Below are 23,455 nucleotides of genomic sequence, written 5' to 3' on the forward strand. Positions count from 1 at the left end.
TGCTTCAATCTCTATGTAAAACATTCTTAGAGTTGCGGTAGTGCTTGCGCCCCAAGTTCTTCTGAAGCAACTCTCCTCTTGGTTTGCAATTGAGTGTTGATATCCCATCAAGATGTCAAGGCAATGCAGAACCAAACTGGAGTCCCTCGCGGCGCTCTACTCATTGCATCTGGAGCGGCCGCGTTAGCCATATTCTACTTCAGCTACAAGCACTTTTCTACAAACCAGTCGCCGTCAATTGTTGACGGCAAGCTTCACCGCAGTAATGCCGTGCGTCGACGAAGACGAAGATGGCGACACGGTTCTCAGCCAGTCGAGCTGGACTACGATCCCGTTGATCGGGCATTAGAACATTTGACGCGGCGAGAGGCCTCTGGAGAAGGCTACGGCATGTATCACAACAAGTACTACGTCCACAACGAGCTGCTCGCCTCCCAAGGTGAAACCTTCATACTTCTACCGACCAAACTCGAATATATACGGGATGTTATTGTGGAAGCCCATGATCTCTCGTCCGAGCTGAGTGCGCAACTCTCGCTTCACATTCAAGCAAGGTTCGCACAGAACTTCTTGCAGGAAGAATTTCCAGACGGATACATCCTTGGCAGCGACGCGGACGTTTTGGCATCGAAGCTCAATTCTGATATCGACCTTGAGCTCTTCAAGAACATTGCTGAATTGCACGATCGCGGCAACGAAATTGTAGATGCGGACATGTGGTTTCATGAAGAACTTCCTCCGGATACTCCTTTCCAACCTCAAGGTCCGAGAGAAATTGCCCAGGCGTTATCTGGACAGGACAACGGAAGAAATCGACCTAGCAGAAGAGGGTCTCTAACTGGGGATGAACAAGAGCAGGATGGAGGTCAAAATATTCTTGACTTGCTGTACCGAATAGGTGAAGAGCAGGCGAAATGGAGTGGTTACCAGCACAGGGGCGTCGAATGTAATGGTTGCGGGATGCAACCAATTCGGGGCACTCGTTATCATTGCGCCAATTGCTTCGACTACGATCTCTGCGAGACCTGCGAGCATCAACAAATCCATCACAAAGCTCATGTCTTCTACAAAATCAGGATACCTGCTCCAATTAGAGGTCAGATCAAGCTTGTACAGCCAAAGTGGTATCCTGGAAATCCGAATGCCTGTCAGGAATCAATACCCAAAGGATTGAAGATGAGGTTATTGCGAACGATCAATATTGACCGTCAAGATCTAGATGCATTGTACGACCAGTTCAAGTGCATTGCAGGCAGGGAATGGCCAGATGACCCTGACGAAATTGGCATGGTCATAGATAGACCTAGCTTTGACAAGTATTTTACCTCTACGACAGCTGACCGTCCTCCCACGCCCAATCTCATCTACGACAGAATTTTCCACTTCTACGACAAGAGCAACAATGGCTTCATCAACTTTTCGGACTTTGCAGCAGGTATGGCGGAGCTTGCTAACGATGGTAGTCGCAAAGCACGAATCAACCGGCTTTTTAGAGCATTTGATTTAGATGAGGATGGTTACGTCAATCGCAGAGATTTCTTGCGCATGCTACAAGCTCACTATGACTTGAACAAAACACAGACGTACGAAATGATATACAGTCGAGATGACGCCTTCTTGACAGATGAAGAGGTACATGAGGTGATACGGAGCAACAACCCGATTAGTGCTGCTTTTGGAGGTAACAGTTTCGCTGGACATCAGTCGAGACATGGTCATGGGAAGCATCATGATATGAATGGTGATTTGACATTCGACAGCGATGTTGACGAGGTTCTCGAAGAAAACTCTCGAATGCAGGGCAATCGAGCCGATGCTATTGCCCGGCAGGCGTCGGACACGAGGTCTTTAATTCGAGGTCATCGTTTGAGAGATAGTCAAGAAAGTCGGGACGAGCCTGTTGTATCTGGTCATCATCTTCCGCCAATCCCGATGTTACGTGAAGAAGACTCAATAATGGGAAGTCCAAGAAGCCAAGACGAGGGCATTGATCAGCTTGGCCACCTCGCAGACAGTTGGCCTGCTAGCCACCTACAAGAGTCGGACGTACAGCAAGCCCTTGGTGCAGATATACCGCTAGAGGACGTTATGGACCCATTGGATCGTCGACGGGTCGTGGCCGCCTCCAGACATCGTCTGTACGCAGAACTTGAGACTAATAATTTCGAAGTCGAACAGGCAGCCGTACACGAACGATGGCAGAGGCGACAATTTTACCGTGACGTCGAAGAAGGTCTTGAGAAGCCGGCAGGATATGCGGAATCTGATAGTTCAGACGATCTCCTCTCTCTTACAAATGGATCAGGCAAGAAGCATATAAAATCCGATTCTGGCCATCCCTCGTTTCGATCTCGGTCATCCTCCAAGGTTCGTTTTGATGACAGTGCTGTTGATCACGATGCCGATAGCAAGTCAGATATCTCCTCAAGGAATATTCCTGCCAATGAGAGATGGGGTGGCTTTGAGTTTAGCCAGTCAGATCGAGACGTTGGAGTTGAAATCATATATGAGGCAGTACAAGAGGCCTTCAATGAGATGTTGAACCATTTCTTTAAGGACAAAGAGGACAGAGCAATTGACGCGAAGAGAAGCAGAGCTGCTCGTCGACAGTATGCTGCGGAGCTTCAGGCTTACGAAGACGAGCTGAAATCGATTACTTTGAAGAAGGAGAAAGCTCTCCTGGACGCGGACGAGGAACGCACACGGACACTCTTCGAGCAGTATGCTGTCAATTCTGAGCCAGCCGGTTCTGCTGCCACTGATGATCCGTCTGTATCAATGAGTACGGTGGACAACAACCATGCTTTGGATTCAGCTTTGTCTCAGCTGGACATCCCCGATCCTACACTTCCTCAGAATCGGCCGAACGAAGCCTCAAGTCAATTGACTACACCGGATGACAAAGAGAACCCTACGATCAAGATCAATTCGGCTCTACTCGGCTTCTGGCACCAGCATCGTTTCATTGACCAGGAAGCTAAGGAACGAGGTGGCTATGGCAGACTTACCTTGCAAGAGTTCAAGCGCAAGCTCAGAGATGAAAGCACCGATATTGATATTGGCGGAGACAACTCGGAAGATTTTTGGGAGGCCAAAGCCGATCTGGGGAAATTCAGCTTCTTGTCAAGCTGGATCGAGATGGCGTCGTTCTAGACGGTGCAGCATTGGATCTAACATTAGACTTGTACAAACACCGTCAACGCTATCGCTTGACTGCACATGTAAGAGCAGATAATGATACTGTGTATACCTCCCAAGCCATGTCCTACATAACTTCAGCGGAGGATGTGGTCTGCGATCGAAGACCTCAAAAGTGCCATGTGATACACTCAGATGGCCAGATACAAATGCATGTCGTGCAGGAGATCGAGAACACTCAGCGGGGTAGATCGGCACTTAGGTAATCATGAAGGCTGTAACCCAATGAACTGAGTCGAAGCACATGTACTTATCAGATGAGAATTTCAGAATTGGCCGAGGCCATTTGTCGAGGACAACAATAAACCCGATAGCAAGGAAGATGTCAGGTGTTTGCAGGATGCCAGTTCGCTGCAATTTTGTGGCTGGAAGATGCACACCTTATCTGCGCCTCACTCGAGTCATGACGTTGTCTACGGGTGTTTGAGATTCACAATTACTGATAGCAATATGCATAGTCACGATTGTGGTTAATTGTAACTGCCTGGAATAGCCGTGCAGACTACCACTGGCAAAGAATACCCAGATTAGTGCTTGGGTGATTGCTCGATAGATATGCTGGCTCGTAGAATTTCAAGGATGATGGTCTGATGTCAATGCGCTAGTCGAACACTTCGAAAACTCTAAGGTAAACAACTCAAGGCGAGCAATCCTGATAAGCAGCAGGCCAGGGACACTCACTGGACATTTTATGACCTTTTTGACTAGTACTTGACGGTGACTGTGTGAGAAGATTTCTGGAAAACAGCACGTTTTTGTTCGTAGTCGTCGAGTAAGTTGAGCTTTCGAAACGCTCGGATGTAGTGCAAACTTGAGCGAGCTCCTGCTGCATGTCTTCCTTGCAGATCGACCCGCCAACAGCTGTATGAGATGTGAGCTAAGTCTGAGCGAGCTCGATCATTGGTTGGAGCAAGTGGTACATCCTGCACATGCTCCAGCGGCACGTCAGAATTGGATGCAGTCTTGCCAGTACTCTCGATGCGTGCAACTTTGCAGGCGCATGTCCCCGCACATCGCCAGCATTGTTGCTGCTAAACAGGGAAGCTTGCTCTTTAGCCACAGCAGGTGCAGGCCGGCTAGAGCTTCGTGGTTGCATCACCACGCAAACCACGCAAAACAGGCTGTTCTCTCCACCTCTACTCACCTTAACAGCTGCCTGCTCTTCGTTCTTCCACACAAGTTGAATTCTTTTCCATCTCTCATTCGGCATTGTATATTCATTTGCATCGAGAAATAAAGAATAGCAAAGATGCTTGTCGACGGCAACATGATTAAGTCGGCCATGAGCTCTGTAGCTCCAATTCCAACCGTCGTCCCTGGACCATCAGAGCACTATGTCACAGCTACAGCTATTGGTACTCGAACCCTCTGGTGGGTAGGCTTCTAATCATCAAGTTGAACTTTCTGACATCCTGCAGGGTTGTCTGTGTGCTCATGGGTCTCTCCTCGTTGGCTTTCTACGGCATGGCCTACAGAGTTCCGGCTGTAAGTTCGCTTCAGACACAGTGATCAGCACAACTGACTAGGAATACAGTCGAAGCGACTCTTCCACATTCTGACTGCTTTCATCACCACCTTTGCCTTCCTCTCCTACTTCGCAATGGCTAGTGGCGATGGAATCAACCTCAGAAGCTCTACAGAGACCATCAGTCACAAGCACGGTCTGCCAGACACAACAGAGATCACTCACCGAGAGATCTACTATGCGCGATACATTGACTGGAGTTTGACCACTCCTCTTCTGCTACTCGATCTCGCACTCTTGGCTGGCCTCAACGGTGCTAACATCCTTGTTGCCATCGTCGCCGATATCATCATGATCATGACTGGTCTCTTCGCTTCGTACGGAAAGAATGATGGTCAGAAGTGGGGCTGGTACACATGGGCTTGCATTGCTTACCTTGTCATTATCTACCAAATCGTCTTCAATGGCCGAAATGCCGCTCTCAACAAGGATAGCAAGACCAAGGCCTTCTTCGCTGCCCTTGCTGCTTTCACCTTCGTTCTCTGGACCGTCTACCCAATGTAAGTCTACTCCTTGATAATCTTTAGCAGCTATTAACAGTCTCTCCAGTATCTGGGGTCTTGCTGAAGGTGCTGAGCTCGTCAGTGTCGACGCTGAGATTATTGGTTACGCCATTCTTGACATCCTCGCCAAGCCTGTCTTCGGTTTCTGGCTCCTCTTCACCCACGATAGCATGTCCAGCACTTCTCCATCCCTGGACGGCTTCTGGTCTGAGGGTTGGGGTGCTGGTCAGCTCCGTGTTGGAGACGATGACGAAGCTTAAGCGCCGAAACATTAGCTGGAACCTGCTTGCTGGTGTCCGTGCAGGCACTTCGATCAGTTCCTTGCGCCATCAAGTTGTTCAGGCGGTACGACGGTGCCCGTCTCCGCCCAGCTGACGAGAAGGACATAAGGTGAAGCCATTGCCTCACCGACATCATACTATCAAGAACGTTGGGTATCTTTGAGTGAGATGTGGCAACGAACAGCTTCTATATTCACTTAGCTCTGCACCAGGATTGTTGCGGAGCTTTGTTTCAATTCAGATATACAAGGACGGTGAACTAAAGAGTACGGCTGATTCCGTCGCCAATAGTACTGGGGGTGTATAGTAGATAGGATGAGCACAAGAAGTTTGTATACGAGACTGGATATTAGTCAGTCCTCATACAACGTAATATACCCTCGTTCTCTTCATGTCATATGCTTGTTGACTACATTCCGTTCTCACGTGAAACAAGGGCCCGCCGCAAGTGAAAGATATGGGAGTGACCTTTGCGCATGGTGGCTCGTCTGCAATATCTGTGTTTAATCATTAGTCTATTAAATTTTACGACGAGCTGTTGCGGTCAGATCCTGAAGCAGCGTCAGTTCATATGTCGTGTCAAGTCGGTTGTCCCGTGTGCCAAATGTTCTTGTAAGGATATGCAGTTGCAACACTCGGTGTTGAAAGGTGGAGATTGGCGCCGGTCCTGTACGGACTGCGCCTCTTCTACTGTTAGTACTGTACCAAACATCACTTATTAATTCTTCTAGTTTACACGCTACATATGAAGTACATTTATAGCTAATTGTTGGCCAGCGATCGAACTGCAAACGCAAACGTATTGTTGTCACTCTCTCACCGAATAGTACAAAATGCTACTACAACTCCGATTGTGAGACCAAAAGATCGTCGGTAGATACACAAACACCACATTCTGCCAATATGCGTCTTTCATCACTTCCAGCTGCGAATGAGGAGTGCTCCGTCTACGATACATTGTCAGCAGCCATGTCCAACTCGACGCCTGGCCAGAGGATGAGTAGGAACGACGTCCATTTTCCACTCACGACACCTCGAAAGAGAAACCCTTCGATACCACTGACACATGCTGTCACAGAAGACGGCCAGGGCAGTGGTGTCGCACGTCTGCTGACCAGCAGTGCGTACAGTCTGACTATACAAGACAACCTCAACTCACAGAAGCACAAAGCCACCGATCCAACGATGAACGGCGCGGAGGAAGGACGTGCAAATCCTACACAGTCAATGAGACACACCAATTTCCCCGATTTACCTGAAGAGATACAGAATCGAATTCTTGATTACATTTTCGGCGATCTACGTCCTGTCAACGCGGCGTCGACATCAACCAGCCTCTCGCATAGGATGCGCCACCCTAGACGAAAAGCTGTATCTGAGTTGGCATTGGTCTCGCCTGATATGAGAATCATGGTGCAAGAGCGCATATACCGACACATCAAGATCAAAGGTACAAAAGTAGGTCTGAGAGACTCACAGACATGGTTTCAAAGTCACCCACACTTAGCTGGCTACGTTAGACACATCGAATACTGGGTTCCGGTGTGGGGCGATAAGGCCAATGTCATCTCTGTCGAGCAACAGCGGCAACAGCAGCAGCAACAGCTACAACAACAGATAGGATATGGGCTGCTTGAAGGCACCAACGAGCACGGTGATTTTCCTGGTCTTCAATTCAAACTCTCCAATTCTTCTGCAACATTGGACCAAATCTTCGACCACCTCGGCAACCTGTTCCCATCTACGAGCATCTTTACGTTGGAGGGCGGGCACTGTAAGAACAGCAACATGATAAAACACTTCAAGAACAATCTCTTCGGTCAATACATGAACCAGCAACTACGTGTTCTGCCAAACATAAAAGTCTTCGCTATGAGAGGAGCTTGGAACATTATGCGATCTTTCGAAGATTGGAATACAATCAACGAGGCTCTACCTTGCATGACAGAGTGGCACTGCGGCTACGCTAAGCCCCGGGCAGAAGCCTATACTACCATCAACGAGATTTTGCTGAGACTGCCAAGTGGATTGAGGCACGTCGATATCAGCTTGGACAGTATGTTTAGCAAAGACGACACTGTGCTCGGGTCAAGTCCTGAAAAGCGTGGACACCATGTGTGTGAGCAGCTCGGCCACATCGCGCCACGTTTAGAGTCGCTATCGTACACTGGCAAGGTATGCGAGTGCTTCTGGACCGCAGCGCTAGAGGCTTCTGAGCACGATAAGTCTAGAAGCCACTCCCTCAAGTCTCTGGATATTGTGGTGAAGAGCTGCTGTCGTCAGCGCATCAAGAGTCAGGACATAGTGACTGGCGATATCCTTGTTGAAGAGATTGGTGGAATCATGGCTGATGGTGCTGGCATTAGCAACCTTGTGTTCATCAACGCTTTTGAGAGACTTGTGATGGGTGCCATCGACGGCCTTGCTGCTTTCCATGCTCTGCAACACGTCAAACTCCGCTACATTGATTTGGATAGCCCGTGTCAGCAACTGAACCCTTACTGGCACCTAGAAGACGGCATCGTGACAGGAATTTGGAACGACAAGATCGTCGAAAAGTTGAATAATTCCTGTCCAGAACTACGTTACGACCGACTCGAAGATGGGATAGAAACCGAGCATACAGGCAGCACCAAGAAGAATGAAATGTACGACGATGTGTGGCCAAGAGAGAGCGCAGGGCATGCGGGCCATCTGCCAAATACTACAGGACCGAGTGCGCTGTATCCAAAGATTATCCCGAAAAGTATCAATACGGCAAGCTACAAAATCATCTCTGATGCCAGAACAGGATAGTGGTGTAGGACTAGAGAAAAAGTCTTTTGTCGAGCGTTTAGGCAGGAGTTGTGGATGGAATGGTCAAAGACGGTCAAGTTTTATGTCTGTTCGTTGTTCTAATGTTTGAATGATGGAGGTTATCAGAGGGTTGATTGGATGATCGGGTTGAACTCAAAAACAATGATCTGTTTCGCTCGCTATCTATGATTTTCGTGAGCCTTATGTTGCGCTACCGTAGAAGAATTTAGAGCAACTCGGCTATTCACCAGCAGCTTCCGTTCTGATAAACTTGCAGAGGTGCCTCCTTCCTGCACCACAGCCGCAACGGTAAGAGCCCTCGACAACAATATTGCTGCTCCTTGAAAGAAGATTCCGCGGTGCCTCTGGATACTGAATAAAAATATGCGACGACTCGCTGTCAATCTCTTCTATCTCGACACCAAGTCATATTTTGCCCTCTTTCGCATATCGTACCGCGTTTCAAACTCATTCCACGACATCGTGCCACGCCAAAGTAGGGAGTTTTGAGGAGTAGAGGTCTAGCTCTGCACTCAGACCTCAGTCTAGCCGTGAAGATCAACTCATTTCCCGAACCAAGCACTTCGTACAGGATGAAAGCCAACTTTTCTCATACCATCTCCGTCGTAGCCCCTAACGAGATGGTGCAGCCACCAGAGAATCACATGAGACTGCAATCATGCAGCGCGAACGACTAGTTTAGCACTAGCACAGTCCAAATTCCCGCGGTTCTAGGGCCATTTCCAAACGACCATCACGAAATCTCCGAGCACGAAGACTGCCGTGCAAAGCCAACTACGCGTCCTCTTCCGTATTCGGCTCGCCTGAAGACGTTGTATTCGACAAGAAAGAGCTCGAAGCGAACGCGCCAGAATACACAGGCACAATCGATCTCATCACACCGCAAAGCAGCTCGTCTAAACGATCAGCGCCAAGATCGTCACTTGCAATCCATCAACCAAGACTTTGGGTTTTCTTCCGCTTCCGCACCTGAGACCATCTTTCGACCAGCAGCAACGAAAGCGCTGGCGCACCGGATCCAGGCTAAGTGCTTCTAGTGATTCTGTGCCGCAGTTCCATGTTCCTTAGTATGATTAGCTTGCTTTCGCGAGAATGGCTCTAGCGACTTGAGTCAACCTGTCTCGTAACCGAATTGGAACATCACCTCGTGTGACTGTAACAGATTCGAGGGTGACACCGAAATGACAGAAAAAATACAAAAATCATCTGCGAAGTGGTCGAGTTCACCACGCAATCACGTTGGCCGAAGAGTAAAGAGATAAACAGCTAAAATTAAACGAGCGATAGGACCAAGCAAGAGTATGTGGTGCCGCAGAACCACGGCCAATAGAAGACTACCGTTGAGGCAATGGACAGCAGAATAAAGTTCTGCCCCGAAGCAACGAGCTATACCCGCACTACAGGATAAGCGCATTGCAGGTACGCTCTCAGAAGAGCTATGCATGTTGAGAGTGTGATCCCAGCAGCGGTGACTTGACTACAAGTACGTGGTTCGCATCGAAGCAGCCTGTGACGTGCAATCATGTTCTATCTCTATGCCTAGCAAACACCTCTCGAATGAGCCGATGTATATATCAACAACGTCGACTTTCTGTGAAGAGAAGCTAGCACACTCCATGATCATCGCTGGCAGGAATTGCTGACATTTCTACTTTCCTTTGACGACAAAAGAAGGATCGACAACACTCACAATGGTGAGCTCTCATTGGCTGAGGTCACACTGGCGTACTTTTGGCGTTTCCAGCTTTTTGGAAGTTCGAACGTTTTGCATCGAATCTCTAAGCGCCCAGCTGATGTAACCTGCATGAGACAACGAATCACAACTCACTAATGTTTCCGCCTCTAGTGGCTCTTTCAAGCAGTGGCGGTTTCAATATTGGCTTTGGCTTAGCCTCCTGATGGTGTGGTTCCGAAGCTGCGGTATGCATGTGGCAGCCAAGCCAATCACTTTGTCGATCGTTTTGAGGATCTCGTGCCGCTTTAACGACAACCCCAAAGGTGTGAATGTGGACGCCTGTGGGCATAGAACGTATATTCTCTAAGCTCGTTTTCGTTCTCAAGAACTGCATGACACGGCTTGAGCGACTTCAACGATGACGATTTACGCACAAACTTGTGTCTCGACCAGGTCTGGTCTTATTTTGCTGCCGGCCATGACTTCTGTTCCGGGCAAGCTCGATCAACACGGCTTCACCAACTCGTTGGCAGACTTGTTGACTCAGTTGTCCACCATAAAACACAGGAAATGAGCTTGCAGTCCGGTTCGCAACGCGGAAGCAGCTCTGCTACATCGTGTGATATGAAGCAAGTATCTGCGTCAGCACATCTACGTGTACAGTCTCATGTGTCCACAAGAGCTTTGAGCGATTCTGATTCGTCGAGCTGGCGCGTACTGCACTGTCGAATGGGCATGTCACACTATATTTCCTGATTGCCGCCCACGAATCACATGTATACTCGTGCGTATGAACAGCGTGCTCGGACCGGCTGGATGACGTGCATACGATTTCGTGTGATATGTCCTACAAGAAGTCGCCTCGTCAAAGCTGTGGCTTCAGATCCAAGCGACTTGAATTGATATGATGAAGAATCCGGCTTCACGTCCGAGTCGGGGAATTTACAATGTCGGAAACAGTATGTTGTCACAAAGGACGACTTTGTCATCACCCGACAAGCCATGCAGGTTAGAAGTTGGAGGCTGTATCATTGGATACTTGGAGAGCAACCTCCACCAATACCACCACCTTTTGCGTGCTCTGGAACCTTATTCCCGACTATCAGATTCTTCACAACGCAAAGCTGCGCGGGCACACGCAACAACGGCAGGGTACGAACGGAGCAGATCAACATGCTGCCACGGACGGTTGGCAATAGTCCTCTAGCTGGATGTGCCCGATGACCCCGGACAATCCTATGGCTGACACAAACCAATAGAGACAACGTCAAGCACTCAGCTCACGGGTATTCGAATCCGACGAGCACGTAGCCAGCAAATCATATCCACGAGATTTCTTACTTAACAAGCCGGTGTGGATTTCTGATGAGGCAAACCACACAAAGTCAGATTTACCTTCCGAACAGTCACTGAGTCAGTCCTTTCCGCAATATCAAGTGATACAACCAGATTCGGATGAATGATCAGGCCATCTCTCACACCTAGCGAACAGTGACAGACAACCCTTTCCGGTTGAGCTCAGTCCACTGTCCATGCAGTATGACATTCTCCTCGCGCAAGTGACTTCTCGTGCTTGTACTGTGCACCACTAATGACCTTGCGCAGCCAATCGTTGATATTACGTACTTAGCTTCCAGCTTGGTACGAAGCGAACTAGCGGATGCAAACGCACTGCTATGAAGACGCCTTGCGCTAACTCAACGATGCATAGTGACACGAACTGACATGAAAGACAGCCTTGACAAGCGGGAAGCTGACGCGACACCGGTCGCGACGGTTGCACGAGCGAGATAGAGCCGGTTGATGTGGCAGCCGTACTCCGATGCAAAGTACAAACAGCCATGGCAAGGAGGGTTGATTTCGTACGTAGTGACATACATCGTGGGTGGCAGCATAGGTGATTAGAATGAAGTTAGTCGCTTCGTCTGAGACTTGTTAGGTACTAAGCAGCTCAGGCTTCTGTATTGTCAGCGCATCATTCTCGGTATGAATGAAAACTAGTACTATACTACTTGCACTGTCAAACCTGAGAAGCCCGAGGAAGATGGCGATAAACACTGATATGGTGTGCATATTGACTGTTATATTCATTGCTCTGTAGATCCTTTCGCTTTCTCGCAGGACTATCGTTTTTCCCAGAGCACAATTAATTTATGAACGGTGAAGAGTACCACAACTGCCGCTTCCTGGCTGGAATCCCCAGCATCCTTGTGAGATTCTTTCGGCTTCCCTGGTCCAATATCCCAGTGGCTAAATAGAGCTGTAGTGCTAGCTCCACCACAAAGGAAGCCATATTTTCCCTTCCTAGCCCTCTCGAGAGAGACCCATCGAACAGGCCATAATATGGCCAGTAATAAGCGAGACGCGCTGTGCTGACAAGACAGATCTCCAGGATGGTATTGTCAAGCACATGAAGTAGATAGTTGTTGGGCCGGTCAGTCACATAAATTCGAGTAAACTCCTTGGAGCGCCTGCCGCTGGTATCATTGATTTTGAGTTAAACGACAAGAGTCATATCTCATTAAGTCATAGGTGTATAGGCATGGCTATTTTGCGCAAACCTGAGTAGGACATGGGTGGTGGTGTGCCCTACACTTGAGTAGCCGTTGCAGGAACAGCAGTAGGTATGATTGTCTCAGGCTCTAGCTTGATCTTCTTAGCTCCAATCTCTTCAGGTGTGGATTCCTTGATTGAGATCAACGGTGGTGGTGGCATCTTTTCCTTTTCTACCTCGTCTTCAGACGAGGCATCAGCTGTGGTGCTCCTCACACTGCTTGTCGTGCTTTCAGTTTTCCTCCGTTTGCCTTTTGGAGCAGGTTCGAGATTGGGCGTTGTCCTCTTGTATGTAACTGTCCTCGTGACAACACTCCTTACACTGACTGGCTTGGGGCAAGCAGATCGTGGAGTGGTAATAGATTCAAACATGCGGCTTGAACTCCAGTCCGCCGGAGAAAAAGGCGAATAGAGCGCACTCTGTACACCTGACATTGCAGTCCGTGGTGACGGACCAGCTGTGGATGGGGAAAAGATGGGGGAATGCTGCTGTGGTATTCTAAGTCTCTTCAGCCCTGACATTCGTCTTGAATTATTCGAGGCACTATGGGGTGTAGGCGGCGGATATGCTGAAGTGGGCGACTTGAAAGTATCAGCTGGGCTTCTTCCAGAGAAGCTACTGCTGGTGGATGGATTCGAGGTTGTAGTTTCTTTGGACGTGATTGAATCGTCCGAGTTCATCCTGTTGAGGGCACTTGGTGGGGGACTTGCTAGTATTGGTGTCAAAGCTTTGAGGAAGTCTGTATAAGCTGTTGGTGGAGTGATTGGTGTCCGTAAATCAGCTTCCTGCTTTATCACGGCTGAGAGACATGCTGAGATTGGAGTTGAGCACATCTCAGACGGGAAAGACGCGGATCGAGGTGTTTGCAAGGGCGGTAGGGTTGGTTTAGTGACTGCTGTCGGAGACATTTTGACGTGGAGAGATCTATGGTCGTCGACAACGAGTGAGTCGGCAGCCAGATCCTGAAGAGGTTGAAAGTGCTGTCCCGACAGGATCAGAGACCTGAAGTGAGGAAAACAGATCTGGTAGTAGTGATTAGGCGAGGGAGAACAGATCTATCAGAGAAAGCCACTCGAGGTCGATGCGGCGTGACCGCAACAAGAGAGCTGCTGAATCCAATTTGATTAGGTAGGAAAGCAAGAAAGGCGGCACGCGGAAGGTACCAGGTGAGCCTTGAAAGAAGAAGTGAGTTAAGCAAGAGCGGTTGAACTGATCAATGAGTGGAGGAGACTGGCGCCGCAAGCTGGCGAGTCAACCAAGTACGCAGAATGTACTTCAAGTGGCTCTCTGAGTGGTAGATGATAGACGCAGCAAATGGTGGAGCGAGCAGCGTGAGGAAGTGAGGTGTGTGGGAGAATATGAATGGTTGATGTCTGTTGGTCACAACGAAAAAGCGACATGCAGAGCGGCAACAGAAAATGATGTCGACCCCAAACTGGAGCCGACTAGGAAGGAACGGGGGTCCGATAGACCATTTCTGGATGTGCTCTAGCGGCAAGAAGGCGCGGGCGCCTAATTCAGAGTGGCTCCTTCCTCAAGTTCGGTGGAAACTCAAGCTGGTGGATCGTCAAAGCACTGGTGGGATTCTGGTTGGAGTGAGAGACTGTTTGAAGGACGTGCTGAAGCCACCTCCTGATTTGTGCTTTTCCACTTCGACTCCTGTTCAGCGACTGTGCTCATTCGCTTCGTTTGTAGGCACTCCAGCCAGCGTTTTGACTCGGAACCACGTGTCGCACAACGCTTACACATACGCTCTTCCTATCACCAGGATTCAACTTTGTCCAGGCTACCAGTGAACTCTTAGCTCGGCAACCATATGTCAATTATAGCAACATCTGTATGCAAGATTGACGGCCGCAGCAATCGTTGACCATAGGCTATACATACATATAGCAACCCATCCTAGCTCTACATCAGGACACGAACACAGTACTCCTTCCAGATGAGCTGGCAGAGCAGGTTCGATCAAAGCTTGCAGGGCATACATAATTGGGCTATGCTTGTGGCATATGCTGGTACTTAGATATGGTATGTAGAAACTGTCCGACAAACGTAGGTACGTAAACGTACTGTTGCTGCAGTTTCGAGTATCTCAAGCAGCGCCTCGCTTTCGTCCAAGCACGAGTATGACACAGAAATTCGGCGTCACGCTGTATCCTGACCACTTCTTGTCTCTTCGTCCCAGATGTCGACTAATATTGACAGCACTACCTGCGAGGCCTGCTTTGAGCAGTTGCTAGCAGCTTATCGTTTGCTTTTCGAAGAACGTGCTGCCGACCAATAAAGTGACGCAGATGCTGCTTTCCAGACCGTTACTGACGAACTCAATTGTAGGTCGGCATGCATCGACTCCCGTCTAGGACAACTCGTGGAAGTACCATTGCCGCGCTCGTATGCTGCCAATCAGATGCCGTCTAATCAGTGCATTACGACATTCTTGATCGTCTTGCGCGATTTGTCTCGCACCACCGTTGAGTCAAGCCGCCTACCACGAACCTGGGTATGGTTCGTACCGTGTTGCCAGCGACTGCAGCAGCAACTGAGTGGTGAAGGATGAGCGATGGTCTCTTGTTCCGCTTGAAAAGCATTGCCAGCCCGCCCTCTGACTGTCTCATAGATTTCACTAGCTAGCCAAAACTGCGTACAGGTAGAGATGTGCTGGAATTAGTGTGTTGGTATGAGATCGCTTGATGCATAACTCGTGTGTTCACATCTGAGTGTTGCTCGATTGGACCACCACAAGATCCGCAGATAGTCATTTGTTAAGCTCTCCATCTCTGAAGCTTCAATCAAGCATGCTCAAGTTGAGCCTCAACTAACCACATAAGCGCAATCGATACATCCTGTCGACTATACGAGCGACCTATGTGGTATCTCGTTATATTGCTGTTATCAATGCTGTCCACTTTCTATAGCTAGCAGTAATTCACCTTGACGTGTCTGCCATTGCAGTTCTTCTCGGAAAATCGGAAATTCTTAGAAAGACGTCGCGGATGATTTCTGTGGAAGCGATCGAAGGCAACGAACAGCCGTATATTGTTGTTTGCTTGACACGTTCTCACACAAGAGAACGTTCACATGCTTGATGCTAGGGATGAGACGCGTTCACAGACATTCACTTACAGGCAATATCCTAGAGCTGCTGCGAAGACCCAGCAAGCGCATCTGTTTACTCTCTCTCACCAGTACAGCTGCAGGGACTTGGTTTCGCGTCGTGACTGGTCCTCAACCGCCATTTCGTACAGCCGTTGCATGGCTGGCATGAACTCGAGCTCGCCTGAGAAGTTCTGATGGTAAATCTGCTTGTGCCAAGGAAACCACGAGGGAGACTCGGAGTCACGTGTAGGGCTTCCCCACAAGCATGCAGGTGGCAGATCTTTGTTGCCTCAGGCGATAAGATTGACGCGCCTGCCACTTTTAGGCTTTTGGGTCTACATCTACAAGTATCTACAAGTATCTACAAGTGTAGACATCGACGTACCACTCTTCATTCTCCTAGGGTGCATTGGAGGTGCGGCCGCTCCAGGACCTTCACGCGAAGCTGCGCAAATAGCAGCACGTTCTTGAAGCATTTGACAACCTCACTGCGAGCCATGGCTAAGATCAATGAAGCGGTGGGCATTAGGAGCCTACAAACACACATTGAAGATATGCGAAGTCTGACACTCTGCAAGATTTGTCTCAGGCCTTTCTACGAACCCTACATCCTTGGCTGTGGCCATACATATTGTTACAGTTGTCTGCGAAGCTGGTTCGGCGGATCGTCCACAAGGAACAGAAGCAGGAACTGTCCAGACTGCAGAACGACCGTTACAATCATACCTGCGCCCAACTACCTTCTGCGAGATTTGGCCCACCTATTTGTAGGTCGAGCAGAACTGCTTCCCGAAGATGAGACAGTTGCAGATCATGATAGAGACAGGGCTGCAGAAGCACAAATGTTGAGCAAGGATCGAGAAGGCGCAGGTCTTTTCCAGGGGGTATTCAAGATGCAAACACTCCTCCCAATAACAGGCATGGAACGACCAATACGCGATCTCGATGACGGAGTGTTTCGTTGCCCAAGTTGTGCTTGGGAACTAGAAGATGGGGAATGCTACAGATGTGGATGGGCACCAACTGATGATGAAGATGTTGATTTTTCTGGGCAGGAAGAAGAAGAAGATGGACTGGCATCAGGAAGCAGCGCGGCAAGTGTAGCATTGAGCGACTTACGTCCGAACGAGACGCCGCATTTCTATGGTGTAGAGACTGAGAGCGAGGATGGGGAAAGTAGTGGCAGATTTGGTGGCTCACAACCTGACCAATATGACGAGCATGACGATTTTATCGACAACGAAGTTGACGATGATGTTGACGACATGGAGGGCGCTGAGTTTGACGCTTATCCTACTGATCCTGCGACGCCCTACTCAGACACCACTTCATACGCAGAGGACGATCAGCAGGAAGACTATGGACGTGCCCGGGCAGCCATGCACAATAGCCATCAACCCACTCGTCACCGCGTGATACATGATTCGGATGATGAAGAGCCTACTGCACAGGTTTGGGCTTCAGACGAAGATGTCCCGACTGCGCCACCTACACGGCGGCGGCGACCTATTGCAGTCAGCGATGATGAAGAGGAAGATCATCCGGAAGATCGTGAATTCACAGATGAAGACACAGATGCAGACATAGTCGCACACTTTGGCAGAAGACGTCGTGCACAAGAGCGCATGCGCCAGGCTCGTCAGGATGCGGCCGAGGACGAAGGGACCAGCGATGGATCGCAGTTGTCGGAATCAACTTCAAGCTCAGAGTCAGAAGCCGGAACCAATTCAGATTCAGCGACAGGGTCTGAGTCTCAATCTGAGTCAGCACAAGAATCGAGACCTAAGCCGAGGTCGCAATCAACCCGAGAATCGACGACAGATGATACGGATGATACGATAGGTCCGCCACAGTCAATACGGGACAGGCGGAAGCGACTACAGCATCAGAGAGATAGAAGGGCATCATCACGTCCTACGATAGACCTCAGAAGCGCTCCGCCTAGAAATTACGGCAACGGAAGGAGGAACAGGACTACGCCTGTATACTCGTAGCAATGGATCACGTTCGCGTGTTTTTTTACCACTTGAGTGTGATGACACTACGAAAGGATGTGACACGACATATGATACCCTTAGGTGTAGTGAATACCAGATGCAGGAAATTCAAAACATGGCAGACGTCTTTGCAGTTGGTGTCTGACTGCTTGTCCTCATTGACATCATCATTGCTTAGCCACAAGTACGCCTTCGCTATGAGTGCAAAGCTAGAACTGAGCCCTCATATAGTCCAGCTCTTCGTAGACAATACGTGATACAAATCCAGCGTGCCGCCCAAGGTATACGACATGACTTCACTGCTAGACGGACGAGGATTCCAGTCTTTTAAGCACTCAATACCTGCTTGCTCGTGTCGTACTCAACCTCTTGGATACCATCTTTCTTAACCACTTTCACTGTCATCCCTTTGAAGTCGATCGGTAGTCGTCTTTGCAGCTCGTCCGTACACATGCGTAGGATGCGCATACCCTGATCAAAAGAGATGTCTGGATGGTGATGCTTGTCCAAGATCGATAGGCAATAGTATCTGGGATCACATTAGCAACTGACGTTTTTGACGTGGCACTAACTCACTGTGCATAACCATGGGCCGCATATGGCAACTTAGCACTACTCGCCAGATAGTCCAACCAGTACAGACTGGGCTCTCGCGAGATTGGGTCAACACCTCCTAGCAGCAGATTCACGTTGTATGGCTTCCGACTTCTCAGACTCTTAGCCAGCTCTGATCTGATGAAACTCGCTACTGCACTTGGACCAAGGTCTGTCTCGTTCCGCATGCTGTACAACGCAATGTTGGCTTGTATGTATTCTGTGAATTGTATCGTGTCTCCTGCCTCGCCCGAGAAAGCAAGTAGATTGTGTTTGTTAAGTGGTCGTGTCTTGTCGTCGTTGGATTTGAGGATAGAGGCGCCACGCATGGCAGCTTTTGAGGCGGCGACTATAACAAAGTCCTTGCCCGTTATTCCTAGCAGGACTTCCATTCTTGCGGTTTGGAGGATATGCGAGGGAAGTGATCAAGGTGCAAGCCTATGCTTAGTCCTAGAGTTGATGCAAGGTGGTTCGAAGGGTTTAACTTGGGTCGACACACGACAAGTCAATGGATAGAATGGAACGACTTCCCTTAAAAACCGTATACAAAGTTCGCTATGCTTACTGACTTGTTGTGATAGAGGGCGGAATATGGACGATCTATAGCATCAGAAGGCACCTCTGCGGCGCGTCGTCCATGAAGAAAGGCCACGTTCGGCAGCTGCGGCGAGCGGAAGAACTTCGGCCTCAGATTTCAGGTGGGCCTCGAAATTTCTCAAAAGTCCAGGCAAGAGCGATCGAGCTGCTCAGCTGTAGCAAGACGTCGTGCTCTTTCGAGATTCCAAGTATGTCGTCCTTCTTTACTGCTCCTGCTTCTCAAAGAAAGCGAAAACGACCAGAAAACGATCGGGCTCAACCGCGCAAGCGAAGAGATGTGGAGAAGAACCGGAGCACAGACAGAAGAATAAAAAGTGCCACTACAGAGAGATCACACCAGCCGCCACCCGAGGAAGAGCGAGATGATGAGATATCAGGCAGTGACTCCGGGTCTGATATTGGCTCAGAATCACTAGAGGCTTCCGATGCGACGTCAGAAGAGGATGAGACTGGCGCTGAACGACGAGTCCGTTTGGCACAACGCTACCTGGACAGGATAAAAGGAGAAGTTGATGAAGCTGGGTTTGATGCCGAAGATTTGGACAAGGACATTATTGCGCGGCGACTGAAAGAAGATGTGGACGAAGTGAAAGGAAGGCAGTTTCGACTCATTGCGAATTCTCTTGATTTTCAAAATGCCGATCATATCAATTTCCGAGCCGATACTTTGTCTACGACTGGTGTAGCTGTTTGCAAGCCATATGTCTATACCGTGAGCATAGATAAGACTCTGATAAAATGGCAGATACAGTCTCCGCAAATTGCCCGAACGCGTAGCGCTGGAAAGAGACAAGGTCAAGATGGCGTGAAGAGGAGGCCGAAACAGCTCGCATTCGTGAAAGGCGTCAAGGTTCGGGCATCGGCACAGCAACAGTATGGGCATACGGCTGCCATACTATCTCTTGCTGCATCACAGGATGGGAAATATGTTGCGACAGGGGGAGCCGACAACAAGCTAATTATATGGGCTGCAGACGACCTACGTCCACTGAAAACATTCCATACGCACAGAGATTCTGTAGTAGGCCTCGACTTTGCACCTTCTTCATCTAGCACTTCAGGCTTCGGTACGCAATTGTTCTCGTCGAGCATGGATCGAAGCATAAAGACATATAGTCTGGCAGGGGAAGAGAGCTTAGCATACGTGGAGACCTTGTTTGGTCACCAAGATCACGTTGCTGCCATATCTGCTGTGTCACAGGATCTATGCGTGTCAGTCGGTACGCGAGATCGTAGTGCAAGGTGGTGGAGAGTGGTTGATGAGACACAGCTCAAGTTTCTGGGTGACTCTTCCAGAAACGACGAGTATCAGACGGGAAGCCTGGATTGTGTCGCAGCAGTTCCTCCTAATCACTTCGTAACAGGTAGTGACAGTGGAGCCATACAGCTTTGGAGTCAGCATAAGAAAAAGTGTGTCTATACCATACAAACTGCTCATGGTATTGATCCATTACCAGCACTAGAAGGCGTGACTAGCGAGAGCGATCCAAAGGTCATCGAAGAGCTGAAGAAGTCAGACAGACGCAGGTCAACCCCTCGAGCCATTACAAGTCTAGTGGCATTACCCGGCACAGATGTCGTGCTAAGTGGTAGTTGGGACGGTTGGATTAGGGTCTGGAAGGTTAGTGACGATAAACGCACCCTGGAGCCACTCGGCAAAGTAGGAGGATCAACAGATGTCTCTGATGCGGATGGAAAGGCACACATGAATGGATGGTCTAATGGCGAAGCAAAGGCTCTATCCTCTCCTAATGATCAGGGACCGATTCGAGGTGTTATTAATGGTCTTGCTGTCTTCGAGCGGAGGAAAGAGACAGTAAATGAGTTTGGTGGGAAGAAGGAAGGGGAGTGTCAAGGACTATGTATTGTGGCAGGCACTGGTAAGGAAATGAGACTGGGCAGATGGCTGAACATGAAAAATGGTCGCAATGGAGCCGTCGTTTTTGAAGTACCATTGAAGGCTGATGAGTTGACTGAATAAGAGACAGGCCACAAGTTGCTATTAGACTTGATGCCTGTGTTTAGCGACTTCGTGTGGCTATGTCATTGTGATTATCATGGTTGTCCCTAACGAGTAATTGTCAGAGCAAGCTCTTACGAGCCAAACTCATAAGTAGAGGGAAGTTCAGTGTTGACTTCGATCTCCTCCATATCTTATCTACTGTTTGCACAAAATGGCACGTACTAAAGAAGAAACAGCCTCGTTGTCATCGTCAGAACTTACACAACAAGCTTAGAGTGCGCAAAAAGAGTTCTATGCGCTCGGAACAGCCTATGACAATCTTGAAGACCGCGATGATAATATGATTACAGATGTGATGAGTCGTCTGAAGACCTTGGTCCAAGAGAAACAACGTGTTCCCATGACCTACGAAAAGTTCACCATACTGGCGGCTAAGATCAAGTTCAAAGCGGATGTATCTGATGAGGACAAAAGAGACTTCATCTTGTTTTGGGAATTGATTGCATTCAATGTTGGGGAGGCACATAGTCACAGAAGGATGATGAAGAACTTTAATGAGGAAGTTTGACGGATGAGCTTCTGGGTCATGCGAAGAGATCGTCTGCAGTGCGTCCGTGTAGTGTCGCAAACCTTCATCCAGTGAAGTATTGACGAGGTGTTAGTACTGCTTCTTCAACAACTTGAAGTTGAGAGGCTTCCCCTGGAGCAGCACTCCAAGCAAGCAAATTGCGCTTGTCTGTATGAGGCTTAGGCGAGCCAAGACCCATCGGCTGTCGACGCGACAAAATTCGCGATCGCTGTCGCAGCTCTTCTTTTCCTTCTTCCAGATCAAAAAAAGCAACAGAGCCGTATGTATTGTTCCTTTGCACAAGATGACTAGAAGAGAAGCTGACATTCCCTCAGAGCCACGACCGTCGTTCAGCATTTGACAGCGATGTGTTGCCATGGGTCAATCGACTCAGTGGCTCTGGAGAGTAATAATATTTCCTTGACAGGAAGCTTCTTTCTCGTTGGGTCTTCTTCATTGAGGGCGATGAGCTAGAAGTGTCGAAGATGGGATACATATCGTGATCGTGTTGAGCTGTAGCAAAGAGCGCGTTGCTGCTCAAATGCTTGCCACCTCGTTGTAATGTGGCATCATAACAAGCCAAATTGAAGGTACTTCCAGGTGCAGGTAAGTGTTTGAAATTGCAATCTAGATGGCTTCGATCGTTTAATCTAGCATTTGAATATTGTGGTCAGTGAATGTGCTCTCGAGTCCAGTTCGGCCGACCCATTCCATAATGACTGCAACCAATCCCCTTGATGCTCACATACCAGCAGATGCTCTGTGCTGAAGAAGCTGCAGATTTGTGTTGTTGTGTTTACCAAAGAGAAAACAGCATTCCTTACATTCCTATGCTCGGCCAGCCCGTGTGGTCTCAGCATTTAAGACCAGCATACTCGTTCCTGGCTGGTAATTGTTTCCTCACCCAGAGTCTTCGGTCGTTTCCCAGTCACTCTTTTACCAGTCACTCGTTGCTACATATTGTAATAGTCCTTGTCTATCGTTCCGTCACCTCCCTATCATCTGCTTTCACAGTCCTTCCGAAAGATCTCAAGATGCAGAAACGATCAACAAGAAGTCTCCAACTTGCAGCTCTGCTCGCAGCAACTGTATCGGCTCAGACCATTACCTCAACCATCCCGGTCTGTCCCACCGCTTCGTCTACCACCATCACTCTCCCTACCACTGTCACTTTCTGCCCTGGACCACACTGCAATGGCGGCGCTTCTGGCCCGATGATCACGCATGGCCCAGGCATGCCAGGTGTGCATCTAGGTCAGTATACCAGCGTCGGACCTGATGGCAAGACCACAGTTCTTGGCATCTACGAAACTGTTTATGATTCGCTATGCGAGACTGGCCTCGTCCCAGCCACCTGGACCGTCACTCACGAATGCCCATGCACTGCTGCTCCAGCACCGACCGTGATTCCAGCAGGTTTCGAGACGACCGTCGTGCCTTGCACAGTTTGTGGACCACATTCGTCCACGGTCACTCTTACACAGCCATGCTCAACAGGTCCATATGCTCATCAGACCCCGACAGTCGGGCAGAGCGGTGCGGCTCCTATGGGCGCAGCTCCAATGGGCGCAGTTCCGATGGGTGCGGCCCCAGCGTCCGCAGCTGCTGCTCAAGCTGGTCCAGGCAGTGCCTCCGCAAGTGCAGGATCAGGTGCCGGTGCTATGGCACAATCTGGTCCAAATGGTGCTTCGGCTCAAGCAGGTGCTGGAGCTGGAGCTGCTGCCAGTGCTGCCCCTGCTGGCGCAAATACCGTCTCTCCTGCCGTTGCCTCCGCCGGCTCAGGCGCTGGTGCCGGTGCTTCTGCTGGTCCTGCTGGCGTCTCTGCTGGTGCTGGTGCTGGTGCTGGTGCTGGAGCAGGTGTTGTCTCCCCTGCAGGCGCTGCACCTCAGGCAGGCAACAAGATTTCTCCTGTCAACGGTACAATGCCGATGAACGGCACAGTCAAGCCTGTTGCTGCGTCACCTGTTGCATCACCTGTACAGTCATTCATGTCATCAGCAACAAGAGCCACCTTCACCGGCTTCACAATACTTGCAGCAGTCCTCGCTGCCGTTTTGCTATAGTTAGGGTTATGGGGGTTCTGGTTT

The 23,455-nt window shown here is 49.4% G+C and overlaps 8 protein-coding genes across 8 annotated transcripts; 7 read left to right on the forward strand and 1 right to left on the reverse strand.

Annotated features, from left to right (window-relative positions):
* Positions 1-123: 123 nt before the first annotated feature.
* EFCAB1 (EF-hand calcium-binding domain-containing protein 1) lies at positions 124-3,153 on the forward strand (the record flags this gene model as incomplete). The annotated part of the gene is made up of 1 exon (XM_064900596.1): positions 124-3,153. The coding sequence occupies one exon, from the start codon at positions 124-126 to the stop codon at positions 3,151-3,153; it is 3,030 nt and encodes a 1,009-aa protein (XP_064753908.1).
* A 1,294-nt stretch (positions 3,154-4,447) lies between these two features.
* On the forward strand, positions 4,448-5,486 carry LTR64_006264 (uncharacterized protein; the record flags this gene model as incomplete). The annotated part of the gene is made up of 4 exons (XM_064900597.1): positions 4,448-4,569; positions 4,617-4,683; positions 4,733-5,223; positions 5,273-5,486. 4 exons carry the CDS (start codon positions 4,448-4,450, stop codon positions 5,484-5,486), a joined length of 894 nt encoding a protein of 297 aa, XP_064753909.1.
* A 924-nt stretch (positions 5,487-6,410) lies between these two features.
* LTR64_006265 (uncharacterized protein) lies at positions 6,411-8,303 on the forward strand (the record flags this gene model as incomplete). The annotated part of the gene is made up of 1 exon (XM_064900598.1): positions 6,411-8,303. One exon carries the CDS (start codon positions 6,411-6,413, stop codon positions 8,301-8,303), a length of 1,893 nt encoding a protein of 630 aa, XP_064753910.1.
* A 7,843-nt stretch (positions 8,304-16,146) lies between these two features.
* On the forward strand, positions 16,147-17,643 carry PSH1 (E3 ubiquitin ligase; the record flags this gene model as incomplete). Its single annotated transcript, XM_064900599.1, has 1 exon — positions 16,147-17,643. One exon carries the CDS (start codon positions 16,147-16,149, stop codon positions 17,641-17,643), a length of 1,497 nt encoding a protein of 498 aa, XP_064753911.1.
* Positions 17,644-17,973: 330 nt separating this feature from the next.
* On the reverse strand, positions 17,974-18,632 carry PRE1 (Proteasome subunit beta type-4; the record flags this gene model as incomplete). The annotated part of the gene is made up of 2 exons (XM_064900600.1): positions 17,974-18,175; positions 18,223-18,632. The coding sequence occupies 2 exons, from the start codon at positions 18,630-18,632 to the stop codon at positions 17,974-17,976; spliced, it is 612 nt and encodes a 203-aa protein (XP_064753912.1).
* A 395-nt stretch (positions 18,633-19,027) lies between these two features.
* RRP9 (pre-rRNA processing protein) lies at positions 19,028-20,818 on the forward strand (the record flags this gene model as incomplete). The annotated part of the gene is made up of 1 exon (XM_064900601.1): positions 19,028-20,818. The coding sequence occupies one exon, from the start codon at positions 19,028-19,030 to the stop codon at positions 20,816-20,818; it is 1,791 nt and encodes a 596-aa protein (XP_064753913.1).
* A 322-nt stretch (positions 20,819-21,140) lies between these two features.
* Positions 21,141-21,368, forward strand: LTR64_006270 (uncharacterized protein; the record flags this gene model as incomplete). Its single annotated transcript, XM_064900602.1, has 1 exon — positions 21,141-21,368. One exon carries the CDS (start codon positions 21,141-21,143, stop codon positions 21,366-21,368), a length of 228 nt encoding a protein of 75 aa, XP_064753914.1.
* A 1,235-nt stretch (positions 21,369-22,603) lies between these two features.
* On the forward strand, positions 22,604-23,431 carry LTR64_006271 (uncharacterized protein; the record flags this gene model as incomplete). Its single annotated transcript, XM_064900603.1, has 2 exons — positions 22,604-22,813; positions 22,883-23,431. The coding sequence occupies 2 exons, from the start codon at positions 22,604-22,606 to the stop codon at positions 23,429-23,431; spliced, it is 759 nt and encodes a 252-aa protein (XP_064753915.1).
* Positions 23,432-23,455: the final 24 nt, after the last annotated feature.

Source organism: Lithohypha guttulata (assembly GCF_036872675.1).
Source record: "Lithohypha guttulata strain CCFEE 5908 chromosome Unknown scaffold_4, whole genome shotgun sequence".
In the NCBI taxonomy this organism is placed as follows: domain Eukaryota; kingdom Fungi; phylum Ascomycota; class Eurotiomycetes; order Chaetothyriales; family Trichomeriaceae; genus Lithohypha; species Lithohypha guttulata.